Source organism: Balaenoptera musculus, chromosome 14, assembly GCF_009873245.2.
Source record: "Balaenoptera musculus isolate JJ_BM4_2016_0621 chromosome 14, mBalMus1.pri.v3, whole genome shotgun sequence".
Lineage (NCBI taxonomy): Eukaryota > Metazoa > Chordata > Mammalia > Artiodactyla > Balaenopteridae > Balaenoptera > Balaenoptera musculus.
Genome location: NC_045798.1, coordinates 40,617,958 through 40,642,403, shown reverse-complemented (window position 1 = coordinate 40,642,403; position 24,446 = coordinate 40,617,958). Strand labels below are relative to the sequence as shown.

General features: G+C 45.6%; 1 protein-coding gene across 8 annotated transcripts in view; it reads left to right on the top strand.

Moving 5' to 3' along the window:
* ANKRD29 (ankyrin repeat domain 29) overlaps window positions 1-24,446 on the top strand; it is a 59,582-nt gene that overhangs the window by 13,581 nt on the left and 21,555 nt on the right. The window contains exons 1-6 of one of the 8 annotated variants that reach the window (XM_036824025.1): window positions 4,843-4,880; window positions 7,365-7,466; window positions 14,929-15,039; window positions 19,035-19,133; window positions 20,391-20,489; window positions 23,918-24,016. In XM_036824025.1, the coding sequence (XP_036679920.1) occupies window positions 7,392-7,466; window positions 14,929-15,039; window positions 19,035-19,133; window positions 20,391-20,489; window positions 23,918-24,016 (483 nt within the window). In that variant the 5' untranslated portion in view covers window positions 4,843-4,880; window positions 7,365-7,391. Of the gene's footprint in view, window positions 1-4,756; window positions 4,881-7,364; window positions 7,467-13,642; window positions 13,728-14,928; window positions 15,059-18,405; window positions 18,807-19,034; window positions 19,134-20,390; window positions 20,490-23,917; window positions 24,017-24,446 lie in introns of those variants that run through there. The other 7 variants (XM_036824029.1, XM_036824026.1, XM_036824032.1 and 4 more) reach the window with 7 other exon arrangements.

The window sequence follows — 24,446 nt, the reverse complement described above, 5'->3', positions numbered from 1 at the left end:
ATGCCAGAGGAAAATGTCCTCTTCAGCATGTTTGTAAAAAAGCAGAATACACATGATTCCAATTATGTTATTATATGCTTTTTAAAAGATCAGGGGCATAGTTAGCAAGTGATAACTCTAGGAAGTTGTATTAAGGGTCTTTGTTATATATCATTTTTCTATACCATTATTTTTTATATATATATATCATTGTTATGTACAGACCTGGAAAGGTAGCATAGTGGAGAGAGCAGGAGTTTTACTCTCAAATTTGCCTGGGTTCAAATACCACTTTCTTACTTTTCGTCCCTGTGATTATAAACAAGTTCTCACCCACTCTGAGTCTCAGTTTCATCATCAAGAATGCTTTCATATAAAGCTGGAATGAGAGTAAAATTTAATGACACATTTAAAATGCCAGCACATAATGGACATTAATCAACATGGGTTAAGTTCCTGACCCTTTGCCCCCCACCCCTTGCTTTCATTTTCACCCAGGATCAGAATACTTTCAATGGAAAATAGCTTAAACAGCAAGAAGTCCTGGGACAGGGCAGCCCCAGTTGGTCAACACAGACCTTAGTGACACCATCTCTTTGCTCTGCCACCCTCAGAAGATAGCTCCCCTCATGGTCACGAGGTGGTTGCAGAAATTCCGGGCATCACATCCATTCACGACAGCATCACAAGGAAGAAAAGACTTTCTCCTCCTGGGTATCTCTCTTAGAAGCAAGGAAATCTTTCTCAGAAGCCCCCAGCACACCTTCTCTCATGTCGCAGAGACCAAAATATGCCACATGCCCACACCCAAACCAAGCACTGTCACTAGCTTAGATTAGAAAGTTTTGGACAGAAAATAGGGCTGGGGTCCCTGAAGCATATCCAAAGGTGCAGTACAGTAGATGCCTGAGCAAAACTGGTGTCTTGATCAGGAAAGAAGGGGGCAATGGGTGTTGGCCAGATTGTTCAATGCCGTGTCTGCTACACTCCCAGCTGCATGAAGCCTTGTCTGGTGTAAATTCCAAAAGGAGAGACTGAGTTAACCAGCTGGAGATGTGGGGTGGGAATGTAGACGGGGGATGTAGACAGGCAAATTGTCCAGGGTAGACTCTTAATTGGGGTGAAGGGGCTTGATGACAAAAAGAGGAGCAAGAGGGCTCAGTAGACCAGCCTGACCTACTAGAGCAAGTCCTGCTAGGGCGTAAACTGAGAGTGCAAAATCGAGAACAAACACATTACAGCCTGTGCTGGTATAAACCGCGGTGATAACAAACATGGCCTCATTTGAAATGAACTCAGATGGCTGTGCTTATGTGTCATGGGTGTCTGCAAAGGAGTGGCGGGCTTTCTGACCATGTAGATGTGGAGAACACAATTCCTGAATCTTCTATTCAATCAACAATGAATACATTTCGACCACCTACCATATCTCCAGCCGTAAACTAACCCCTGAAAAAAATAAAAGACATATTATAAGACTCAGAGTCTGGCTTTGAAGAATTTAGACTCCGCTGGAGGAGTCAAAAGTAACAGAAGCAAAGTCTAGAGAGATACCTTGGGCTAACGGATGCGGTGCAGAGCGGAATTACAGCAAGAACTCAACAAAGTTGGGAGAGAGATGGCTGAGGGGCAGGGTGTGGGAAGGGACTTGAGCTGGGAGTAACTCCGCTAGGTCAAGATTGGGGTTACAGCAGACGGAAGAGGGAAGACACGAGCGAGCGAGCCATGGGGATGGGAGGGAGGATTATAACAAGGAGACGCCTAGGACAAGGGTGGACCCCTTCTTTTGGGGGGGTGAGAAAGTATTTGAATATGGAGGGTGGGGCTACAGGGATTGAATTTCCTGTGTTAGGCCTGGTGGGTTCCTGCTAAGTTCCAGAGTAGAAGACTTTAGAAGGAGGTGCCTGGCTGTGGTCATGAGAGTTTTGCTCTGTTTGGGGGCTTTTTCATGAAGACAAGCTGAGCCACGTGTATGGGATGGTGTATATGCACATTCTTTTTTTTTTTTTTTTTTTTTACCATTTAAACTTTTTATTCAGCCATTTTCTTTCCTTTGACAAGAATCCCATCAGCAGCCTGGCCAGAGACAATGCCCAAAACAACTCTTGAGTGGAAAGGAAACAGGCTTTGAAGCCAGAAAGACTTTTATTTATTTATTTATTTATTATTGGCTGCGTTGGGTCTTCGTTGCTGCACGCAACGAAGTTGCGGCCAGCCGGGGCCACTCTTGGCTGCGGCACACGGGCCTCTCATTGCGGTGGCTTCTCCCGCAGCCGAACACGGGCTCCAGGTGCGCGGGTTTCAGCAGTTGTGGCACACAGGCTCAATAGTTGTGGATCGCGGGCTCTGCAGTGCAGGCTCAAGAGCTGTGTCGCACGGGCCCAGTTGCTCCGCGGCATGTGGGATCCTCCCGGACCAGGGCTCGAACCCGTGTTCCCTGTATTGGCAGGCAGATTCTTAACCACTGCGCCACCAGGGAAGCCCACAGAAAGACCTAATTAAGGGTCTAGCCTGACCACTCATTAGCAAATTACTTCATCTTTCAGAAACAGTTTTTTCCAGTTGTGGACTGAGCATAATACACACCTCAGAGCATTCTTACATGGGAAGCTCCGGGTACATAGCACTCAAAATATTAATTCTTTCCCTTCCTCTTTTTGTTTATCAAAACTATTAATAAAGCAAAAGTTCCGATGCTTGATTTTATATAATAATGTCATGTAGCAACTTCAAAACTATCTCATCCATAGACACCCAGGGCAGGGGAAAAGTTTTGAGTCTTTTTTTTTTTTTTTTTTTTTTTTTTGGCAGCCCCATGCAGCATGTCGTATCTTAGTTTCCCGACCAGGAATCGAAACCGCGCCCCCTGCGGTGCAAGGTGCAAGGGCGGAGTCTTAAACGCTGGACCGCCAGTGAAGTCCCTGAGTCTTTCTTGATTTTAAAAATTAGAAATTCCGGGCTTCCCTGGTGGCGCAGTGGTTGAGAATCTGCTTGCTAATGCAGGGCACACGGGTTCGAGCCCTGGTCTGGGAAGATCCCACATGCCGCGGAGCAACTGGGCCCTTGAGCCACAACTACTGAGCCTGCGCGTCTGGAGCCTGTGCTCCGCAATAAGAGAGGCGGCGATAGTGAGAGGCCTGCGCACTGCGATGAAGAGTGGCCCCCGCTTGCCGCAACTAGAGGAAGCCCTCGCACAGAAACGAAGACACAACACAGCCTAAATAAATAAATAAATAAATAATAATTAAAGGTGCTAATAATTTGAAAAAAAAAAAATTAGAAATTCCTATCAAATTTTGGAACTTGTTTCCTTAGAATTGTTTTAAACACAAAGTAATACAATTTATCCATACAAGATAAACATTTTTATGTTCTTTATGAACTTTAATTTGTGGTTATATTTTTTTAACTTTTAAATTAAAAAATCATTACAGATTCATTGGAAAAAAGAAGGAGGCTCAAACAGAGGTGAGGGGGAGGATGAGTGGATTCCTGTAGTGTGAGGGTGTGAGACGTTCACTTTTACTTTAGCGTTCGAATTTTCTAGAAAGGATATTATTGCTGTTTATACTTTTTAAATAATATATTTTTTAATTTAAAAAAATATGACTCTCCCACTTTTACTCCCCTCAGACCAACCCTGGGCAATTAGCAAGCAGTACGTTCGAGGGAGTGGACAGCTTCTGTGATACTGCAGGTGTGCAGATAAGGCCAAGAGGAGGAGGTGATCGGTGTGGTAAAAAGATAGAGGAATATGTGTCTATTTCAAACTGTGCCCTTTACTTTCAAAAAGGAAAATACCACTTATCATTCCTTCAATCAAAAGGCTTGTTTCCCAGCTCTTTCCCCAGGAGGAAAAATCCCAGATTCTTATAAAAGAAAAAGAAGAAAAAGAAAAGAAAACCTAGAAGGTCAGAAACAAAAATGAAAATAGTTATTTGAAAGAGTGGTGGGATGATGGGTGAATATTTTTCTTATGTTTCATTTCCATCATCATATTTGTGCTGTAATGAAGGTTAAGAGTCATCTGATGAAGACCATGCCCTTTTGGAGGACGTGGGTGTGTGTGGATTTGTGTTTGGATGTGTGTGTAGTGTGTATACATGGATGTGAGTGTGGAATTATGTATTGCGTGTGAACCTGTGTGTGTGGAATGCAGAGTCTGTGTGGAGACTGCAGTGTGTGTGTGTGAGGAATGTGGATGTGCATGGAGTGTGTGCATGAGAGAGAAGGTGGGTGTGTGAGGGGTGTGGGTGTGGTTTGTTTATTTCCTCCTGAACCAAAATTTTATTTTAAATTAACTTTTTAGTGCATACGAAAATTTTTCATAGCACATGACATATAAAGATGTTAGCACATTGTACTACAATAGAAAACATTTTTATCCAACTTTTGAATCATTAATATGATTATTTCTCCTGTGAATGAATGCAGTTAGCTTAAATCAACTTTGTCACGGAGTATCAAGTAGGTTTAAAACGTGGGGCTAGGGTCGTGTGTGTGGAACCTGGAAAGTGTGCACAGCGTGAGGTGCACAGTTTGGAGTGGGAAGGAGTGAGCCTGGATGTGTGACGAGTGATGTGAGGTTGTGAGCGTGCAGTGGTGTGTGTGAACCTGTGTGTGTGCACAGTGCGTGCGGAGTTGGGAGTGTGTGTGTGGTAGGTAAGCGGAGGGCGGACGCGTGTGACCCCCCCGCCCCTCCCCCTTCCGCTCTTCTCTCCCCCCGCCACCCCCACCCCCACCCCGGCCCCGTCTGCGGCGGCGACAGCGCGCGGCGCCTGGAAAGCCGCCCCTCTGCGGAAGGCGGCGGGAGAGCGGGGGAGGGCTGGGCCGGGCGTCCGGGCCGGAAGCGCACCGGTCCCGGCGGGGCGGCCGCGGACATGTGCAGGATGTCGTTAAAGGTGAGCGCCGCGGGCTCCGGGAGGGAGCGCCGGGCGGGCGGCAGACCTGCGGCGGCGGGGCCCGCACCCCACCGTCCGCCCGGAGCCGCCGCGGGCCCGCAGGGTGGGGTGGCCGCCGCCCCGGGGGGCCCGGCGGGGGCCGGGAGGGAGCGACCGGGCCTGGATGGCTCCTGTGGTTTGTGTCTAGGAGTGCGGTTTTTGCCCGAAAGGCTTTCAGTACTTCTGGCTGCAGGTGCGGTGAGCCCGGCCGCGGGGCGCAGGGGCGGCGGGGACTGTCGCCGGGGTAACAGTCAGGCGGGGGCGGGGAAGAAGCCCTGGGTCTGCGCTCCTCTGCGGCCGCCCCTCGCAGGGACCGGGGCTGCGGCACCGATGCCCGATCCTGCGTCCGCGTTCCCGAACGCCAGCCGCACCACTGCTGCCTCCTCCCCACAGGACTTTTTTGACCCTGAAGCTGAGTGACCAGCGCAGAGTGGACCTGCGATTGATTACCAGACTTCAGTGTCCAAAGAGGTTATTAAAGTCATTCATTTAACGCCCACATTTTAGGATGAAAATGAGGTTCATTGATATGCCTCTATTGAAGGTTTTAATTAAAATAGTAGTTAAAATGTATTGAGCGCATAAAATGTGCCCGACTCTGAACCAAGGGCATCATGGTGCATCTTCTGAATCCTCAGGAGGACCCACGAGATGGTACTTTGGTGCCCCCCACTTTTTCTTTCCAAATAAGAAAACTAAAACATGGAGAAGTTAAATAACTCCTCCCACAGCCGTGCAGCCAGTGTGTGAATGGTGTTCAGATTGAAACCCTGGTGTGTCTGGCTCCAAAGCCAGTGTAATCCCACCTCTTACAGTAGCTCGTGTGAGCAGAGGAATGACACGGTGAGATTTGCATGTTAGAAAGATCTCTGGCTACAGTTTGGAGAAGAGGATGGAGCTGGGAGACCAGTCAGGGCGATGTTGGGGTCATCTTATTAAATGGTACCAGACTAGGGCACAGGTTTTGAGGATGGGAGGAAGCAGACAAATGTGAGTGACAAAATTTTTTTTAATCAGCAGAATTCGGTAATTGATGTGATTCACTGAGTTAGGGAAGGCCAGAGAAGTAAAGATAAAATGTTTGGGGTGGGACATGTCAAGTTTAAGGATGGATAGGAGTCCAAGTAGAGATGTTGGTTAGACAGATGTACAAACTGGGAGCCCAGGAGAGTAGTCTAGGCAGGAGATAGAGATGAGATTTAAGAGTGAGCAGTGTTAAGTGGTCATTGAACCCTTGGGGATGAATGTGACTGCCCAGTGAGATCATGTAAAGGTAGAAAATAAGAGGACTGGGCTTCCCTGGTGGCGCAGTGGTTAAGAATCCACCTGCCAATGCAGGGTACACAGGTTCGATCCCTGATCCGGGAAGATCGCACATGCCACGGAGCAGCTAAGCCCGCGTGCCACAACTACAGAGCCTGTGCTCTAGAGGCCGCGTGCCACAACTACTGAAGCCCGCGAGCCTAGAGCCCGTGCTCCGCAACAAGAGAAGCCACTGCAATGAGAAGCCCGCACACCGCGATGAAGAGTAGCCCCCGCTCGCCACAACTAGAGAAAGCCAACGTGCAGCAACCAAGACCCAGTGCAGCCAAAAATAGATAAATAAAATTTATTTAAAAAAAAAAAAAAGAAGAGGACTGAGGACAAAATCTTAAAGAAGCTCAAGACTTTAAGAATGAGCAGAATAAAGGAAACCCATTGAGAAAATGGAGGAGCAGACAGAAATGTATGAGAAAAATCAGAAGCATGTGCTATCATTAAGCCAAGAATCTGTAGTCTTTCCATAAAGGCAGAGAGGAATGCAGAGTTAAATACCACAGAGAAATCAAACAAGCTTAGAATTGAAAAGTGTCCCTTGAATTTAGTAACAAAACAGGCTCTGGTGACCTTGCTGAGAGCAGTTTTAATGCAGTGTTGAGTTCAGAAGCCAGATTGTAATAGCTTGAAAAGAGAGTGGGTGGAAACCACAAGTGGAGAGAACTCTCAAAAAATTCTGCGGGAAACAGTGGCTGCAGCAGGAATCCAGACTTGGCCATGGGTTTGTTTTCTTTAAAATGGTAGAGACTTGAGCATCTTTAAATGATAATAGACATCTCAACAATAAACAAGACAACCCAATTTTAAAATGGTCAAAGGATCTGAATAGACGTTTCTCCCAAGGAGATATACAAATGGCCAATAAGCCACTGAAAGGATATTTGACATCATTAGCCATCAGGGAAATGCAAATCAAAACCACAATGAGATACCACTTCACACCCATTAGGATGATTACAGTCAACAAGACAGACAATGACAAGTGTTGACAAGGATGTGGAGAAATTGGAACCCTCATACATTACTGGTAGGAATATAAAATGATGCAGCCATAATAGAAAACAGTCTAGTCATCCTTCAAAGAGTTAAACATAGAGCTACCATATGACCCAACAATTCTGCTTCTAGGTGTATATGCACAAGAAATGAAAACATATGTCAGGAATTTATATCTCACGGTGCTGGAGGCTGGGAAGTCCACAATCAAGCTGCTGGCAGGTTCAGTGTCTGGTGAGAACCCTCTTCCTGGCTTGCAAACAGCCACCTTCTGGCTATCTCCTCAGAATGGGGAGAGAAGGAGCTCTAATGTCTTCCTTTTCTTGTAAGGGCACTAACCCCACGATGGGGGCTCCACCCTCAGGACCTAATCTAAACCTAATTATCTCCAAATGCCCCACCTCCAAATATCATCACAATGAGGGTTAGGAATTCAACATAGTAACTTGGAAGGGGGAGGACACAATCATTCAGTCCATAACATGGTATGTCCATACAATGGAATATCATACAACCAACAAAAGGAATGAAGCACTCATACGTAGCTACATGCATGGACCTTGAAAACGTTATGTTAAGTGCAAAAAGCCAGACACAGAAGGCCATGTATTATATGATTCCATTTATACAAAATGTCCAGAATAGGCAAATCCATAGAGACGGAAAGTAGCTTAGTGGTTGCCAGGGGCTGGGGGAAGAATGGGGTGATGGGGAGTGATCGTTAATAGGTATGAGGTTTCTCCTGGTTGATGAAAATATTCTGGAATAGTGGTGATGGTTGTGAAACCTTGAGATTAAACTAAAAACCACTGAATTATATGCTTTAAAAGGATGAATTTTATAGTATGTTCACTATATCTCAATAAAAAAGTATTTTAAGATGACAACAGGGAGTGCTGAGAAGGCTTGCGCATGGAGGGGATGATTGAGCTGAGTGCTGAAGTTCTCAGGAGGTGGGAGGGGCAGAGATATTGATGTTTTGTAAAGTGAAGGCCCAGGATGCGGTCAGAATTTGGGGTGGGCAGAAAGGAAGGTGCCAACATTTTCAGTGAAGAAAATGTTCATTTTCAGTGAAGAAAATGTCAGGAGGCGACAACTACCTTGAGGTGAGGCAGGGGATGAGAAGGTGGGATGGCCTGAGTCTTGAAGCAGCAGAGATGTGTACACCTGGTGAGAAGGGCAGTGTCTGGAAGCCAGGTGAGGAGGGCCCCGCTCCATTCCCCACCCTAGGGCTGGGGTGGGAGCAGGCCCAGCCTCCACCAGGGAGGCAGAGGAAGCTCGGTGCTAAGTGAAGGAGAAAGACAGTTGATTTTCCAGGAAGTGGAGGAGTTCCAAAAGGCACAGAGGGAAGGCTTGAGGGGGAGTCGGGGAGGGGAGCAGAGTCACAGGACAGTGACTAACCCTGCACTAGCCCCAGCTCACATCATACCAAACATATTAAAATGTACCCTCAGCCCACAATGAGAATAGCAACTTTTGGGAATTCCCTGGCAGTCCAGTGGTTTGGACTCAGCACTTTCACTGCCAGGGGCCCAGGTTCGATCCCTGTTTGGGGAACTAAGATCCCACAAGCCCTTTTATTGTACATTTTTGGAAGGATTTGTATACTATTGCTTTTAAAATTATTTAGCAACAAATAACATTGAATTTACGTTTGTCCAGGATTTTTTCTGCAATTCAGTAGTTCTTGTATAGTGAGAAAATCAGACCTGCAGATTATATTCATGTGTCAGCGATATTTTATGAATACCAATTTTAGCGATTAGTAAAGTTGACAACATGTTGCATTTCGTACATACTGAATGAAGTTTTCATTAACTTTGATTTTGGAGCCATAGATTAACTGTTTCGTTTTCATCGGCCGCTGAAAGGCTTGTAGGCCTGAGGCCCTGGATCTCCAAGGCCTGCATTGAAAAGACCCAGCATTGTTGGCTGAGTCTGTGGGAGGATCAACAGAGCGTTGGAAACCACAATTTCGCTTCTTCTCGATGACTGAGTCACCACTTGTAGGGCTATTTGCTTCTGAACCACGTGGACACCCTTTTTTATCCTTTGTCCATTATGCTGTCAGCAGTCCCTTCTTGCTGGTAGCGCTTTGCCTCTCCAGTAAACTTCCTGTTTCACCCTTGGCAACTCCCAATTTGTTCTGGTTGGGAAAAGAGATACATGTTTGTTGGAATTGTTTTTAAAGTAAAAGCAAACTCAAAGTGCAGGTCTGAGTCTTTCTGTGGAATGAAGCTCGTGGATTTCAGTACATTAACTTTTGTCTTTATAACAGCTATTTCTCCAGGGCTGAGGTTGCCAAAAGTCTGGCACAATTTGGGGGTTAGACCCTAACCCAATGAGGGAGGTCACCATCCCAGGGGAATCATCACTAGATAAAGAATAATACCTAGGTCTTTGTTGAGCCTGTCTTACCCAAGAGGATAAAGCATCTCAATACCAGGCTTCATCTTGGTGATGGAAATTGCTCATGTCTTGGCCAGACGTACAGGAACTTGTACGTTCCATCCATGTTCTGAAGGTATGTAAATTATCTCAAAATCAACTCCAGTTCATCAATCAGCTGAAATTTTTTGGATGAGCCACAGGAGAATAAATTAACAAAGCCATGTATTTTTTTTAACAGCTATATTGAAATACAGATCACATACCATATAATTCACCCAGCTAAAGTGTTCATTTCAGTGGTTTTTAGCATATTCACAGAGTTGTGCAGCCATTAGCACAACAATCAATTTTAGAATATTTTAATCACCCCAAAAAGAAACTATATACCTCTTAGCAGTCACTGTATTCCTCCAAACATCCTCGTTTCAGAAAACTGCTAAACTACTTTCTACCTCTATCGCTTGGCCTATTTGGAACATATATGTGTTAAACAGACTTTAAACGTGGTCTTGAGTTCTGAGTTTGGAAACGCCAGTGTTATACAGGCCTACCTCTTAGGCAGAATGCCTGGGTGAATAAATCACTTACTTTTTCCTCTTCGGTTTCCTATCACTTATAGAAGTGTAATGATACTTACAACGCAGGGTTAATTCTCAGTTAATGTTTATTAAGCAATTCTGTAAATTTCAGCCGTTTAGCACAAAGTGGAATGGTGACATATCAAAAACCTCCTTCTGCCCGTGGTCTCTCAACCTTCCTTATCCCCTTGTTTAATGCAGCTTCGAACATCAGAGAAATTCATCGTTGAACAAAGCTAATGTTCTCTTGATTAGATTAATTATACAAACGAAATCCACATTATTCTCAACCCTTTTTTAAACCAATAGTTTAGATCTCTACCCCCTCTTAGCTTTTAATCAGAATTCCAGTTCTGTACAAGTAACAACTTCCCTTCTGTGTTTCTCTCCCCTTCCTTCCTGTATTTAATTTCTGGTAGTGTGCTAATGACCACTGTGTGAGCCAAAATTCTGGCAGTAAATAGGGGGAAAAAAGAGAAGGGAAGATGGCATATGTGGAAGGTTATACTCAGGTTTTCTCACAGCGGATAAGATATAGGATCTCTGACTCTGGACCCAAACAGACTTGGGTTTGAATCCCGTTACTTCCTAGCTGGATGACCTTACGTAAGTCACTTCTGTGCCTCAGTTTCCTCGTCTTAAAAATGGGAACAGTAACACCTACCTCATGGGGTTGTTCTGGGAATTAAAAGCGTTAGAACAGTGAGAGTACTCAGCACACTGCCTGATACAGAGCAAGAACACAACGTAGGTTGTCACTGCCGTGATGACAATGTCACAGCCAACAGCCTGTTTGCAGAGACCCGAAAAACCAAGGAAGAGGTTAAATAGCAATCACACAATTGGTGAAGTGCCTTAAGATTTGTGTGAAGCATTTTCACGTGCATCATCTCCTTTAAAGGCTTAAAGGGCTGCCCTTTGTAAACAGCATTTTATGATTATGTGCAGATTGTACCCAGAGGAGGTTTGGAAGTTAACCAGGCAATGTGGTCTGTAGACCCCAAAGAGAAGGAAGGTCAGGGAACTTTCCATCTTGGCAGAAGAGGACTTGGAATGAGGGTAGGAAGGAGGTCACTGGGGTCCACACTGCCTATTCCTTGCTGTCTCAGGAGGAGAATTCCGCAGGAGGCAGGATGGTAGGACAGCTGAAAGCCCAGCCTCAAGCACCAGACTGCCTGGGGCTGAAGCCTGCCTTGTTGCTTCTCGCTTCTCACTTACGTCATCTGAGCAGTGCGATAATAATGTACCCACTTCCCCGAGCTGTGATGAGCATTAAATGAGCTAGTCTGCAGAGGATGTGCCACTGGTACGGAATAAGCACTTGGTAAGTATTAGCTCAGGATTCCTGCACTCCAGTAAAATGGGTTGGCTGCAGTGTGATAGGAGAACTTATGCACTGCTTTGCTAGACATTTCCACCTAGATGCCCCATAGGCATCTGAAACTCGGCATGTGCAAATGTGTGCAAAGCTGACTTTTTCCCATAATCTGCCTTTCAACCGGAGCTTCCGACTTCCATGAGTGGCACCACATCCGCCAGGCTCCCTCTCCCTCCGCTCCTGCACAGACAGTCACAGACCGAGACTATTCAGTTCAGCTCCTTGAAATTTCTCCCGTCTGTCTCATCCTGCCGTCCCCACGATCGTAGCCTCAGCTCACCATCTCTTCCCTGTCTGTACAGTGTCTCCTAACCTTGTAGACACCAGTCTCAGTCTGGCTCCAGTCCTCAGTCCATTCTTCCTGAAGCTGCCACGGGGACCTTCTAAAATGCAAAACTGGTGGTCTCTCCTCACCTTAAAGCCCTTCCTTGACTCCCTGGTACCCACCGGATGAAGTCCAAGCTCCATCACATAGCACGGCAAGTCCTTCAAGATGTGGCCCTGACTACCTGCCCTACAGCATCTCCTGCCCTCTCTCCCCCCACGTCCTTCACTCCAGCCCTTGCGAGCTAGTGACGGTTCCCAGGATGCCCCCATGTCACTGCACCAGCACCCTGCATGCCTGGGATGCTCGTTTCCTGCTGGCCCATAAAGCCATTGGAGCAGAGATCAAGGTTGACTGGTACCTCTAGTCCTAGCCCCTGGCCAGTGCCACTGTCCCGAGCACATGCCAGCGACCAAGCAAATGAATTCTCCTGGACAAGTCTTTTAAAGGGCTGTGAGGACTGTGCATCTAGAGCTCGCGTCTCTTGAGCGTTTGCTGTCAAAGCGCATTTGCACATATTACTTCATTTATCCTCTAACAGCCCATGACAGAGGTACAGTTGACCCTCCGTGTCTGCAGGTTCCACATCTGCCTATTCAACCACAGATCAAAAGTATTCAGAAAAAAAATTCCAGAAAGTTCCAAAAAGCAGAACTTGAATTTGACCTGCACTGGCAACTATTTACCTAGCATTTACATGTGTAAGGTATCACAAGTAATGAGATGATTTAAAGTATGTAGGAGGAGATACATAGGTTATATGCAAATACTGTGCCGATTTATATCAGAGACTTGAGCGTCCACAGAGTTCAGTATCCGCAGGAGGTCCTGGAACCAATCCCCCGAGGATACTGACTATACTACCACTAATAATATCATTCTCACTTTCCTGGGGCAGAGAGAAATTAAATAACCTGCCCAAGGTCCCAGAACCGGGAAGTAGCAGGGCCAGGACTTGAACTCAGCTCTCTCTCACCCCAAATCAACTACTCTATCATGCCTCCACCTCCCACTATATCAAGCTCTTGAGGGAAAATGAAGGATTTACACCTTTTCCCAAAGCTCAGTTTCTAGAAACTTGTAGGAAACCAGGATGTCTAGCCCGTGCAGGAGAGGAATTCCCGAGGCCATCCTAAAGGCAGGAGAGGTTCCTGGCTGGAGAGCTTGTTATGACAATAGAAGTTTGTGGTGTGCAAATGATTTTTTGAAAGGTATTTGGGGTTAAAGGGAAACAACAAAATCACTGAAAATGATTTACAATTTATGACTCTCAAGGTTTCATGTTTCCAGAAAAGCCAACAGAGCTGTTCCATGGTGCATATTAAATTGTCTTCCTGACTCACCCTCCCAAACTTCATCTTGGCCTTGTGCAATCTCTCTATTAAAGGGGCATTGTTTCGTGATTTATTATACAAGTCAAACCAGCCTTGCCATTGCTTCACCCACTTACTAACAACTGTAACATCGGACCCAGCCTGGTGCAAAAACCACAGACACTGGGTGTGAAAACTCCTGGGACAGTAAAACTTACACCTTCAGGGGAAGCAAATTGTTCACTTGGAATTTAAGGTGATCTTTTTCCTCCTAACTGAGCCAGGGAAGCATTCCAAGTATGTTTGTAATCTGCTTATCACTCCCCACTTTGCCACGCTCTTGTCCAAGAATGCACAAGAACACTAAGTTGTGTATGTGCTGAAGAGCTCCTGAAATTAAATCCTCACACCCACAGGTGCTGCCACCACTCTGCTGCCACTGGACTTTCACTTGTGACGGCTCTGTGGAGCAGCTGAAATTGTCGGTGTTCTCTTTTTAACTTAGCATTGGTGAGTTAGGTATTGTATGTAATACCTTATACATATACTTAGAAGACATATTGCATAAAAGACCCTCTGAGTCAGATACGTGCTTTAAGCCCACCCCAAAAAGTGTTTTTGTTAAACAATTTGAATACTAGAAAATTTCCTGAGACCAGCAGAATTCTTTATTAGTACCAATACTGAGTTCAGTTTTGCCTGTTGATTCTAACTTTGTAAAGAAAGTGGACAGAAGGAAAGAAACTAGTATTTGTAAGCACGTATGATGTGCTGGGCACCGTATCAGCCAATTAACCTGCATCATTTAATTTTTACCATAAACTTCAAGGCAGGTAATGTAATCTCCATCTGGGCAAGAGGAATCCAGGCCTCAGCGGGGCCAAGTCCGTTGCCCAGGGCTGGGGTGGAAACCCTGAGCTGTGTGGTTCTGTCTGTCCCTCACCCCCACCAGGGACTGTTCTCTGCAAATTCAAATTGATCTGTTTTAGAGAAGGTGGTGGTACTACAGTCAACTCTGCAGCTCTGATTCAGGAGAACTGTTCTCCAGCTCTGTTCCTTCCGTAGTTGTTCCAACGTTAACTTAGCAACTTTAAAATAACCCAGGAGTGGAGTGAAGGATCCACCCGAGGACTCACAGCAACATTTTCTGCCCAGAGTTCCTTGTTCTCAGCAGAAACCTCTGGCAAGTTCCAGCTGAAACAGAGAAAACTTGGTGGAGGGAAAGTGAGGCATTTACCCAGGCAGCTGGAATCAGGTAGAAAGTATTGAGGGCACAGAAAACGCACCTGTAAACTCAGAATTGGGAGAGATTTTCCTCTGCTTAGAGGCAAAGAGAGATTTGGGAACACTTCAGGGAGGAAATAACATTTAAGCAGAACCTTGGCCGTGAAGGATGGGGGAAAATTCATTTCAAACAAAAAGGAAACTGTGAACAAAGACACAGAGGCAGGAAAGTGAGGACATTGGTGGGAAATAGGGTATTAATAGTGCTGTGTAATCAACAACACGGCTCTTCATCACAGCCCCATGGCTCGGGTATCTGCATCCCATAACCAAGTACACGACAATCACCTGTTGCCAGAGGAGCGCTCTGTCAAATGATCAGACACATCTGGAAGGTCTCCCTTTTGAATGGTAGTGCGTACTTGCGTAGAAGTGGTCGTGTTAATGAAGGTCGATTTTAAGATCCTGTTTTGTTTTGCTTCTGCAGAAGGAAACCCCACTTGCCAACGCGGCGTTCTGGGCAGCGAGGAGGGGCAACTTGGCTCTGCTCCGGCTGCTGCTGAACAGTGGCCGAGTGGACGTGGACTGCAGGGACAGTGTACGGACCGGTCCATTCGGTACACGCATGCTGGGAGCTCGCCGTCCCCCGCTGGCATGAGAGCACCTGCTGAATACCCTTCCTTCGCAGTGCTTGTCCGCTTTTTCACGTGTTTGCTTGCTTCATCCTTTTCAAAAAGTCCGAAGTACCACGGGGAACTTCAAAACATACTGGGAAAGCCATTACCTGCATAAAACAGGAGGGGCCACGATAGGGGAAGAGACACGTCACTGGGAATCAGAATCGGCCAAGTCCAAGAAGAACAGGGGGAGATGATTCACAACGGAAGGGGGCTGCCGCGGATGTGGGAGTTGGGTTTTTTCTACTGAGAGATGGAAGCCTCCACCCAGCCTCTCATCCCTTCCTTACCTTTGCAAACACCAATACCCTCATCGGCAATGAAGGGGAACTAAAAACAGGTCCTCCCGCCTACTTTCAGGCATCACGGCGAGAGCCCTTCCCTCCCCGGCTAGAGGCAGCAATTTCCCTGTTCTCAGCAGGACGTCGCATCTCTGGGGACTAAGAGGACCTCAGATGAGGAGAGAGGAGATGTTCTGATTTTAGGGATTAAACAGAAATGTTTTCACGGGAACCTTCTTGTTTTCCTGATAACAGGCTGTGCCATTTCCAGCTTTTTTTTTTTTTTTTTTTTTTTTTTTTTTTAGAAGTGGTCCCTGATCAGATTCAGGGCCCGTTGCTTCTCGGAATGTTTGGTGATATTCTTTTTAAAGTTTAATTTTTATTTATTTATTTATGTATGGCTGTGTTGGGTCTTCGTTTCTGTGCGAGGGCTTTCTCCAGTTGTGGCAAGTGGGGGCCACTCTTCATCGCGGTGCGCAGGCCTCTCATTATCACGGCCTCTCTTGTTGCGGAGCACAGGCTCCAGACGCGCAGGCTCAGTAATTGTGGCTCACGGGCCTAGTTGCTCCGTGGCATGTGGGATCTTCCCAGACCAGGGCTCGAACCCGTGTCCCCTGCATTGGCAGGCAGATTCTCAACCACTGCGCCACCAGGGAAGCCCCCATTTCCAGCTTTTATTGCGCAAATTCGGTAGATGATGTCAGCCACCAGCCCAAGCGAGGTATCAAAGTTTGCTCCACTTTGCCCCCCACCCGGGCATCAGTGCAGGACAGCTTGGGGTGCACCTCCAGACCCACTTGTAACTTTCTCCAGCTTGCTCTGTGTCCCAGAGTTGGAGCCGTCTGGCCTGCCCCAGGGGACTGGCTTCCCTCTGGCCTCTAGTAGGGTTTGGCCAGTGGGAGCGTTGGCAGGAATCAGAGGGAGGGAGGACGGGGATGTTGGGGAGTCTAGACCCCCCATCCTGTCTGGCAGCAGGACTCTCACCCTCTCCGTCCTGGGAGCCACCACCTGTCCCTCGCGCCTTCGGGCCTGGGCTAGCAGTGCAGCTCCGCCGTTACTCGCTCCCAGTACTGTTCTTTGTAGTTTCCCTACATCCAGAGCATAGCCTTATAAATAGTCTCTTTATTAAACTTTGGTCCAGTTATCCCAGTTTGAATGTACCATCTGTTCTTTGCCAGGACCCAAACTGATATGGGGTCTTGGGCATCTGTGAACTGGTCGTCGGGTCTTACTTGGGTCTTGCTGGGCAGCAGTGCCACGCTGGACAGAACTGGAGTGGGGATGCCCGTTTTCATTGTGGCCTCACCCACTGACCATGTTGATGACCACTTTACTCCTTTTTCTTAAAGTCACCCCTTTTCAGACACCCCCTATGACCTTCTCCTGACTTCCAGCTTTGTGTAGCTTAATACATCCACAGATCCCTCCTCTTTTATTTATTTATATTTTTGGCTGCGTTGGGTCTTTGTTGCTGCACACGGGCTTTCTCTGGTTCCGGTGAGTGCGGGCTACTCTTCGTTGCGGCGCGCAGGCTTCTCATTGCGGTGACTTCTCTTGTCGCGGAGCACAGGCTCTAGGCGCGCGGGCTTTGTATTCTGTTTCTCCTTTGTCCCAACCTCTGACTTTTCCTCAGTCGACCATGATGTAGAAGTGAAATACAATGTATAAAGGAGCATTTTGGTTATTTGTTTCGTTCATCTTCCCTTACTGTAAAATAGATGAGCCTGATGTTTTTTATTTTTATTTTTAAATATCCAAGTTAAGTGTTCTGTGGTTCCTGTAGCTCATGATTGATTTGTAGTTTGAGACCAGTGTGACCCATGATGAAAAAATTTTCTCACCTCTCACGTAAAGGATACATTCATAGCTTGCCTGTTCAGACTGGCTTTAAATCAAGGAATCTTCTGTCTGAATGCTGAATAAAAATGTTCTCACATTCAAGAGGAAGTTAGTAACTCCAAGTTTGCTACTCTAATCTTGAAAAACATGGAGGAAGAAGTCCCCCTGAATGATGGGTGGTACAGCCGACATGAAGGTCTTACATTCAAATACCAAATGTGGTCACATGGGGTAAAAGAATATCATAAAGCACTTCTGTGAAGCCACTAGCTCTTCTTGATTCTACCTGTACTTTTACTTATAGCAAACAAGACTTTCCCCAAACTAGGATCGTCTTTCACACAAGTCAACAAAAACCAAATAATAATCTAACATTTACTGAGGCATCATAATATTATTTTAACATCTAACTCTTACTGAATATTTAACATTACTAAGCTAAGCACATTGCCTGAATTACTGCTTTTTCCCATTTAATTTAATCAGGCAGATACTTTTACTATTCCGCATTACAGATGAGGTGAATGAGCCTTTGAAAGCTCCGATAACCAGCCCAGAATCATACTGTCAGTGACCACTCAGCTATACTGCCTTCCTACAAAATCCCACAGATGTATTGAATATATAGCACGAGGCTTCTAAGAATCACCACCCCGTACCTAGTGAGGCTTCCTCACAGGCAGAGCCGTCTGTCTCTCTCGTATCCTCTCCACAGAAGCAGGCTGCTGACCACACAGGAGAGGTAGTTCAGATTACAGTTTCAAGCCCTTGAAAACAAATGTAAATTAAACCACAAAAGTCCACTTGAATTGGAATATCAGGTGGTACATCTCAAGTCCTTGACTCTTAAAGCTGGCAGAGACCTTGGCAATCATATCATCCAGCTCCTCATTTTATTTTTTATTTTTTTTATTTTTTTATTTTTGGCTGCGTTGGGTCTCCGTTGCTGTGCGCGGGCTTTCTCTAGTTGCGGCGAGCGGAGGCTACTCTTCGTTGCGATGCATGGGCTTCTCATTGCAGTGGCTTCTCGCTGCGGAGCACAGGCTCTAGATGCATGGGCTTCAGTAGTTGTGGCACGTGGGCTCAGTAGTTGTGGCTCGCGAGCTCTAGAGCGCAGGCTCAGCAGTTGTGGTGCACGGGCTTAGTTGCTCCACGGCATGTGAGATCCTCCCGGGCCAGGGCTCAAACCCGTGTCTCCTGCGCCGGCAGGTGGATTCTTAACCACTGCGCCACCAGGGAAGCCCCAAGCTCCTCACTTTAAAGATGAAGTAAATGAGCCCCAGGAATTGTGAGCGGTGTGCCCCAGGTTACGCTGCTGGTTGATGACAGAGATGGATCCCGGGGCTCTTAACTCTCACTTCTGTAGTCTCTCTCGTTGCATCTTTACCTGAATCAGTTTGAAAATAAAGAATTCTAAACTCAGAAAACCAACTAGTACCACTTAACCCGCTTTTTTGCATTAATAACTGTTTTGGCTCAGGAATCATAAAGCGAGGCCATTACATCACTGCTGCCTCAAAATGCAGTAACCATGGTTCACTTGGACTGTGTGTCTGAAGGTAATGGAAGTAAGTGAATGTTTAAATTGAAAATTCCAGCCTCAGCAATTTGTCACCTTGCTTTTTCCTGTTTGGTCTGCATTATAAGATTATTCACGAGACACTTTTATTTACTGCGGGAGATGTTGCACACAGCTCGGACGTGTCCTGGGAGGAGCTGACGTCTGCGGCATCTTCTCCTGGCCACCTCTCTGGTGTCACATGGCCTAACTGCTCATCTGTCTCTCCCCCACCCAGCACGGCACAACGCTCCTCATGGTCGCCTCCTATGCTGGCCACGTAGGCTGTGTAAGGGAGCTCATCCTGCAGGGAGCTGACATCAATCTCCAGAGAGAGGTAAGTCAGGTTTTGCACGTGAGTAAGAATAATGCAGCTCTATTTACAATAGCCAGGACATGGAAGCAACCTAAGTGTCCATTGACAGATGAATGGATAAAGAAGATGTGGCACATATATACAATGGAATATTACTCAGCCATAAAGAGAAACGAAATTGAGTTATTTGTAGTGAGGTGGATGGACCTAGAGTCTGTCATACAGAGTGAAGTAAGTCAGAAAGAGAAAAACAAATACAGTATGCTAACACATATATATGGAATCTAAAAAAAAAAAAAATAGTGGTCATGAAGAACCTAGGGGCAAGACGGGAATAAAGACACAGACCTACTAGAGAATGAACTTGAGGATACAGGGAGGGGACGGGTAAGCTGGGACAAAGTGAGAGAGTGGCATGGACACATATATATACATATATATGGTATATATATATGAATATATATATATGTATGGTCTTTATATTTATCTGTTTGGTTCCAACTGCTCAATTAATGTTCTTGGAGATGAAAACTATTGTGCATTGAACACAGTGGCCCTTGAGGACTTAAGTGTGTTGGGTTTAGAGGTAACCTGTGTGGTGCAAATAACGATGACGTGTAGGTCCCTGGTGACCCCCAGAATTCCCTGAGCCAGGTCAGTCTGGAAGAATAGCCAAAGAGAGGCCCTGACCTCACCCCGCGTGTTTTGGAAGCTGGAAGAGAGTGCCCGGCAGTGCTGTGGAACTGACGCTTAGAGCAGACTTCTTCCTCGGTTCATCTGTAATCCATTTTGCAATATCAGAATATTTGTCTCCTGAAGATGTACCTGCCATTGTTTTCTTTAGTTGGCTCTCTAGACGCATAGCATTTGCACACTTTGGTAGTCTCTAAAATTCATGTCTATTAAGAAGGTGAGGGATTTCCCTGGCAGTCCAGTGCTTAGGAGTCCACGCTTCCACTGCAGCGGTCATGGGTTTGATCCCTGGTCGGGGAAGTAAGATCCTGCATGTGCACAGGGCAGCCAAAAAAAAAAAAAGAGAGTTTTCCTATTCTAGCCCAGTTTCCTCATCCAGACCTTGTTACATCTTAACATTTCTGGAACCCAGCAGCCTCCACACTGGTCACTTACCTGAACAAGGAATACAGTCTGTTCAAATATAGCCCCCTCCTAGGCTGGAAGTTTATATACAAGGATTTTGTTTTGTTTTGTTTGCAAGCATATAAATCAAATGTAATGTAACCAAATATCTTTTAAAACCAGCCTGTCTCTCTCTCTCAGTCAGGTACAACTGCCCTGTTCTTTGCTGCTCAACAAGGACATAATGATGTTGTGAGATTTCTCTTTGAATTTGGAGCATCCACTGAATTTAGGACCAAAGTAAGAGAATTTTCTTGATTTTATACCTTGTTGAAGAATTTCAGCAGTCATGAGTTTTCATTTCTCTTCATCTATAGTATGAATTTTTGCTTTGCTTTTTACAAGATTTTCAAGCCTAAGAAGGTGGGTTTCACAAGGTTAAATTGTAATGATTCAGGGGTAGTCCTAGGAATCCAATTCAAAACATGACATTTTTACTTTGGGCTCACAATTGGAGAACTCGGGGTGGGAGGAATTGCTTAGATTCTTTCTTGTACTGGTAACTTTCTACTCTGGGACACTGAATTTTGTTATCCGGATGGATACAGTAGCAGGTGCTTTATAACTTGCCCTGTTTTCATATGCTTTTTTCTGCTTCAAGGTTAATCCCAGTGCTATGATAGGAATTGTTGGAAGTATTAAGCCAATCCTAGTGAATCTGAGAGATTTCTAAGCAGGGTTTGGCAGGCAGTTTACTTTCTGAAATGTCCTCACTGAAATATATAACATATGATTACAGTTTATATAGTTGGGCAAGGAATTGTGGCTCTTGCTTTGAAGAAGTCATTCATTCTTCATGTTTGACATGTGGATAAGAAAACTGAGGCTGCAGAAAGATAAATTTTGTGTTCACAGCATGACTTTTCATGATAATGTTTTGTAGTAGAAGAATTTGAACTGCCAACACATTGTAATTGAAAACTTATTTCTGTCATAAAAAATTACTTCAGTCATAAAAAATTCCTGAAAATTTGCCCTAGTTGGAAACTTTTAGGTTTTCTTAATTCATTGTATGTGATATTTTGATATCAAGGGAGTTTCCAGTGGAGTTTTTTTTCCTGTTAAAACACTATTAAGTAGATCTGAATTTCAGAAAGGGTTTCTATCTTTTCTAAAACCTACTGTTGGACTGTGTACATGCCTCCAGACATGCTGAATATAATATACAGTAATCCAAAATACATGTGTACACATATTTTATATTAAATATTATTTTATTTTTAATTATAAAAGTGATAGGGCTTCCCTGGTGCCGCAGTGGTTGAGAATCTGCCTGCCAATGCAGGGGACACGGGTTTGAGCCCTGGTATGGGAGGATCCCACATGCTGCGGAACAACTGGGCCCGTGAGCCACAACTACTGAGCCTGCGCATCTGGAGCTCCGCAACAAGAGAGGCCGCAACAGTGAAAGGCCCGCGCACCGCGATGAAGAGTGGCCCCCGCTCATCGCAACTAGAGAAAGCCCTCGCGCAGAAACGAAGACCCAACACAACCAAAAATAAATAAATAAATTAATTAATTAATTAAAAAAAAAAGTGATACAACTAAATAAAAAGTAAAGTTCTACAAACCTGACTCAACTCTGAACTACGTCAAATGATCGTGTGTGACCACATGGCTGCTTCATTCTTCTTGGCTAACAAGTTAATGCTGGCCTTTGTACATGAGCCAGTTTGTGCTGTCCCAGAAACTGTTGTGTGTCGCCCAGGGCGAGCAGTTCCACATGTTTCCATTAGGTCAACTGCAGGTGGCCAAGAGTTTTCCATGGGAAGAAGACAGTGTCAGGAGGCTTTGAGTTTTAATATGATCCTGTCATCAAAACTGACTTTGTGTCAACAACTGTTCTCATTGTAATTGAACCTATGTCCCCAAAAATGTGTTTTTTTAAATAAAAGGTATCAGCTCTTCTATGACCATCATCATGTTTTATCTATTGTCTAAACCCATTAGGCAAAGAGCTGGGAAGATTGACACAACAAAACTTGGACATGGTGCTCGTTGCTGCTAATAGCTTAATAAGCAACTTCTTAATGCCCACCCACCTCCACCTCCACCCACACCCACCAGCCTCAGCCCTCCAGTCTCTCTCCTCCATTCCCCACCCTTCAAAACGCAGCTCTTCCCACCACACAGCCGGGCCCTTGCTGAAGCCTTACTCAGCCATGTGCTTCCCCCAGCACCTTGCCTGCCTGTGAGTGCAGGACCACGTGCAGCAGTGTTTCTCCAAGGGAGGCCCACCTGCCTCCTGCACCTCCCTGTCACCTCACATGGCTGGTCAAATGCCTCTTTCTGGGCCTCACTCCAGACCTACTGAATCTGAGGGTGGGGCTGCAAGGGTAGCCACTTTGAATAAACACTCTATGCCCAAATTTAGAAACCACACTATCTTTTATTTATGACTCGTATTTTAGGACCAGATTCCACGTTCTTGGATTGTTTACAGTTAGCTCAAATGTCCACATACCCATTCACAGAGCCAAACAAACAACACAACAATCCTAGATGGGAAAAGAGAAAGCTTCAGCCCAGCACCTGAGAAAAACCATTAAGGGCTTCACGGACTTCCCTGGTGGCGCTGTGGTTAAGAATCCGCCTGCCAATGCAGGAGACACCAGTTCGAGCTCTGGTCCGGGAAGATCCCACATGCCGCAGAGCAACTAAGCCTGTGCGCCACAACTACTGAGCCTGCGCTCTAGAGCCCACGAGCCACAAGTACTGAGCCCGCGTGCCGCAGCTACTGAAGCCTGTGCACCTAGAGCCTGTGCTCCACAACAAGAGAAGCCACCGCAGTGAGAAGCCCGTGCACCGCAACGAAGAGTAGCCCCGCTCCCCGCAACTGGAGAAAGCCCACACGCAGCAATGAAGACCCAATGCAGCCAAAAAAAAAAAAAAGAGAGAAAGGGTTTCAGTTGACCACAAACTCAATGAGTCAGTATTTGGTGTGGTTGGCGTAAAAGCTAATTCTAATTTAGGCGCAGAGATAAAAGTAGAGGAGATGGAACCAAGGAATGTCCCATCAGGCCGCATCTACTTTGCAGTGCTCTGTTGAGTCCTAGCACCCACATCTTAAAAGAGGTCTGGACAAATTGGCACATGTTCAAAGGAAAATGCAAAGTAGGAGAGTGAGAAGCACATGGATTAGGCTGCAGTTATCCCCGCTTTCAGTGCATGCAGATCTCGTCCCATGAAGGCAGGGGCCCAAGAGGGCTACTCCCTAAAAACACCTTAATCTCAGAGACCTACAACTGGGTGGACCCACAGGGAGAAGCCAATGTTTGTCAGTTGGGTCTCTGGTGTGAAACCACAGGAAATGATTGTGATTCCAACACACAATTGATTGGTACAGACTTTCTGTTCTGTTTCCTTTATTGAGAGGCAAAGAGATGATTCTGCGTTTGACATGAGAAATTTCTAAATTAATTGTAATAACTCAGCAAATAGCTATAATATATCTCAAGCAAGTCACCCCAGTATACAACATAATGATGTCTTTAAGATGAACTCTGTCATGATTATAAAGAAAAAGTAAAAGAGATAAAAGAGGAAAAGTGAGTTTGTTATCATGTATGGGAAATTCTTTTCCAAAGTTCTCACCATGTGAAGAGCATCTGCTCGTAAAATTTGTGCTCTCACTGTTTTTAACGCGTTTATACTTCTTATGACCGCAGGACGGGGGCACTGCCCTGCTGGCCGCCAGTCAGTATGGGCACATGAAGGTGGTGGAGACCTTGCTGAAGCACGGAGCCAACATCCACGACCAACTTTATGTGAGTGTGTTTCAAGGGGGCTCTCGGGGGACACTTGCTCATTCCCTCATCACACATAGCATTGCAGTCTATGCCAGAAGTGGCATCTGATACAAATTACTACAGTTATCAGAGAACTTCAGGGGAGTTGTAAACAGTGTAGAATGATAGAGAAATTAAGAAAGTTGGTGATTAAGATAAGACCAGTGGATTTAGGCATTAGGATATATGTATTAAAAGAGCAAAACATTCAGAGGTCACCAAAGAGACCAGTACTGAAGTCAGAATGTCAAGGGTTAAGAGAACGGGAGGTCAATGAGTGATAGTAGAAGGACAGCACTCACCTGAGAAGTATTAAAACAAGAAAGAGAGAAAGTTGATGCAAGATAGAAGTTTCACTCATTAGTTATATGCTCCTTTCCTTCTCGACAACCATAGACAATATAAATGC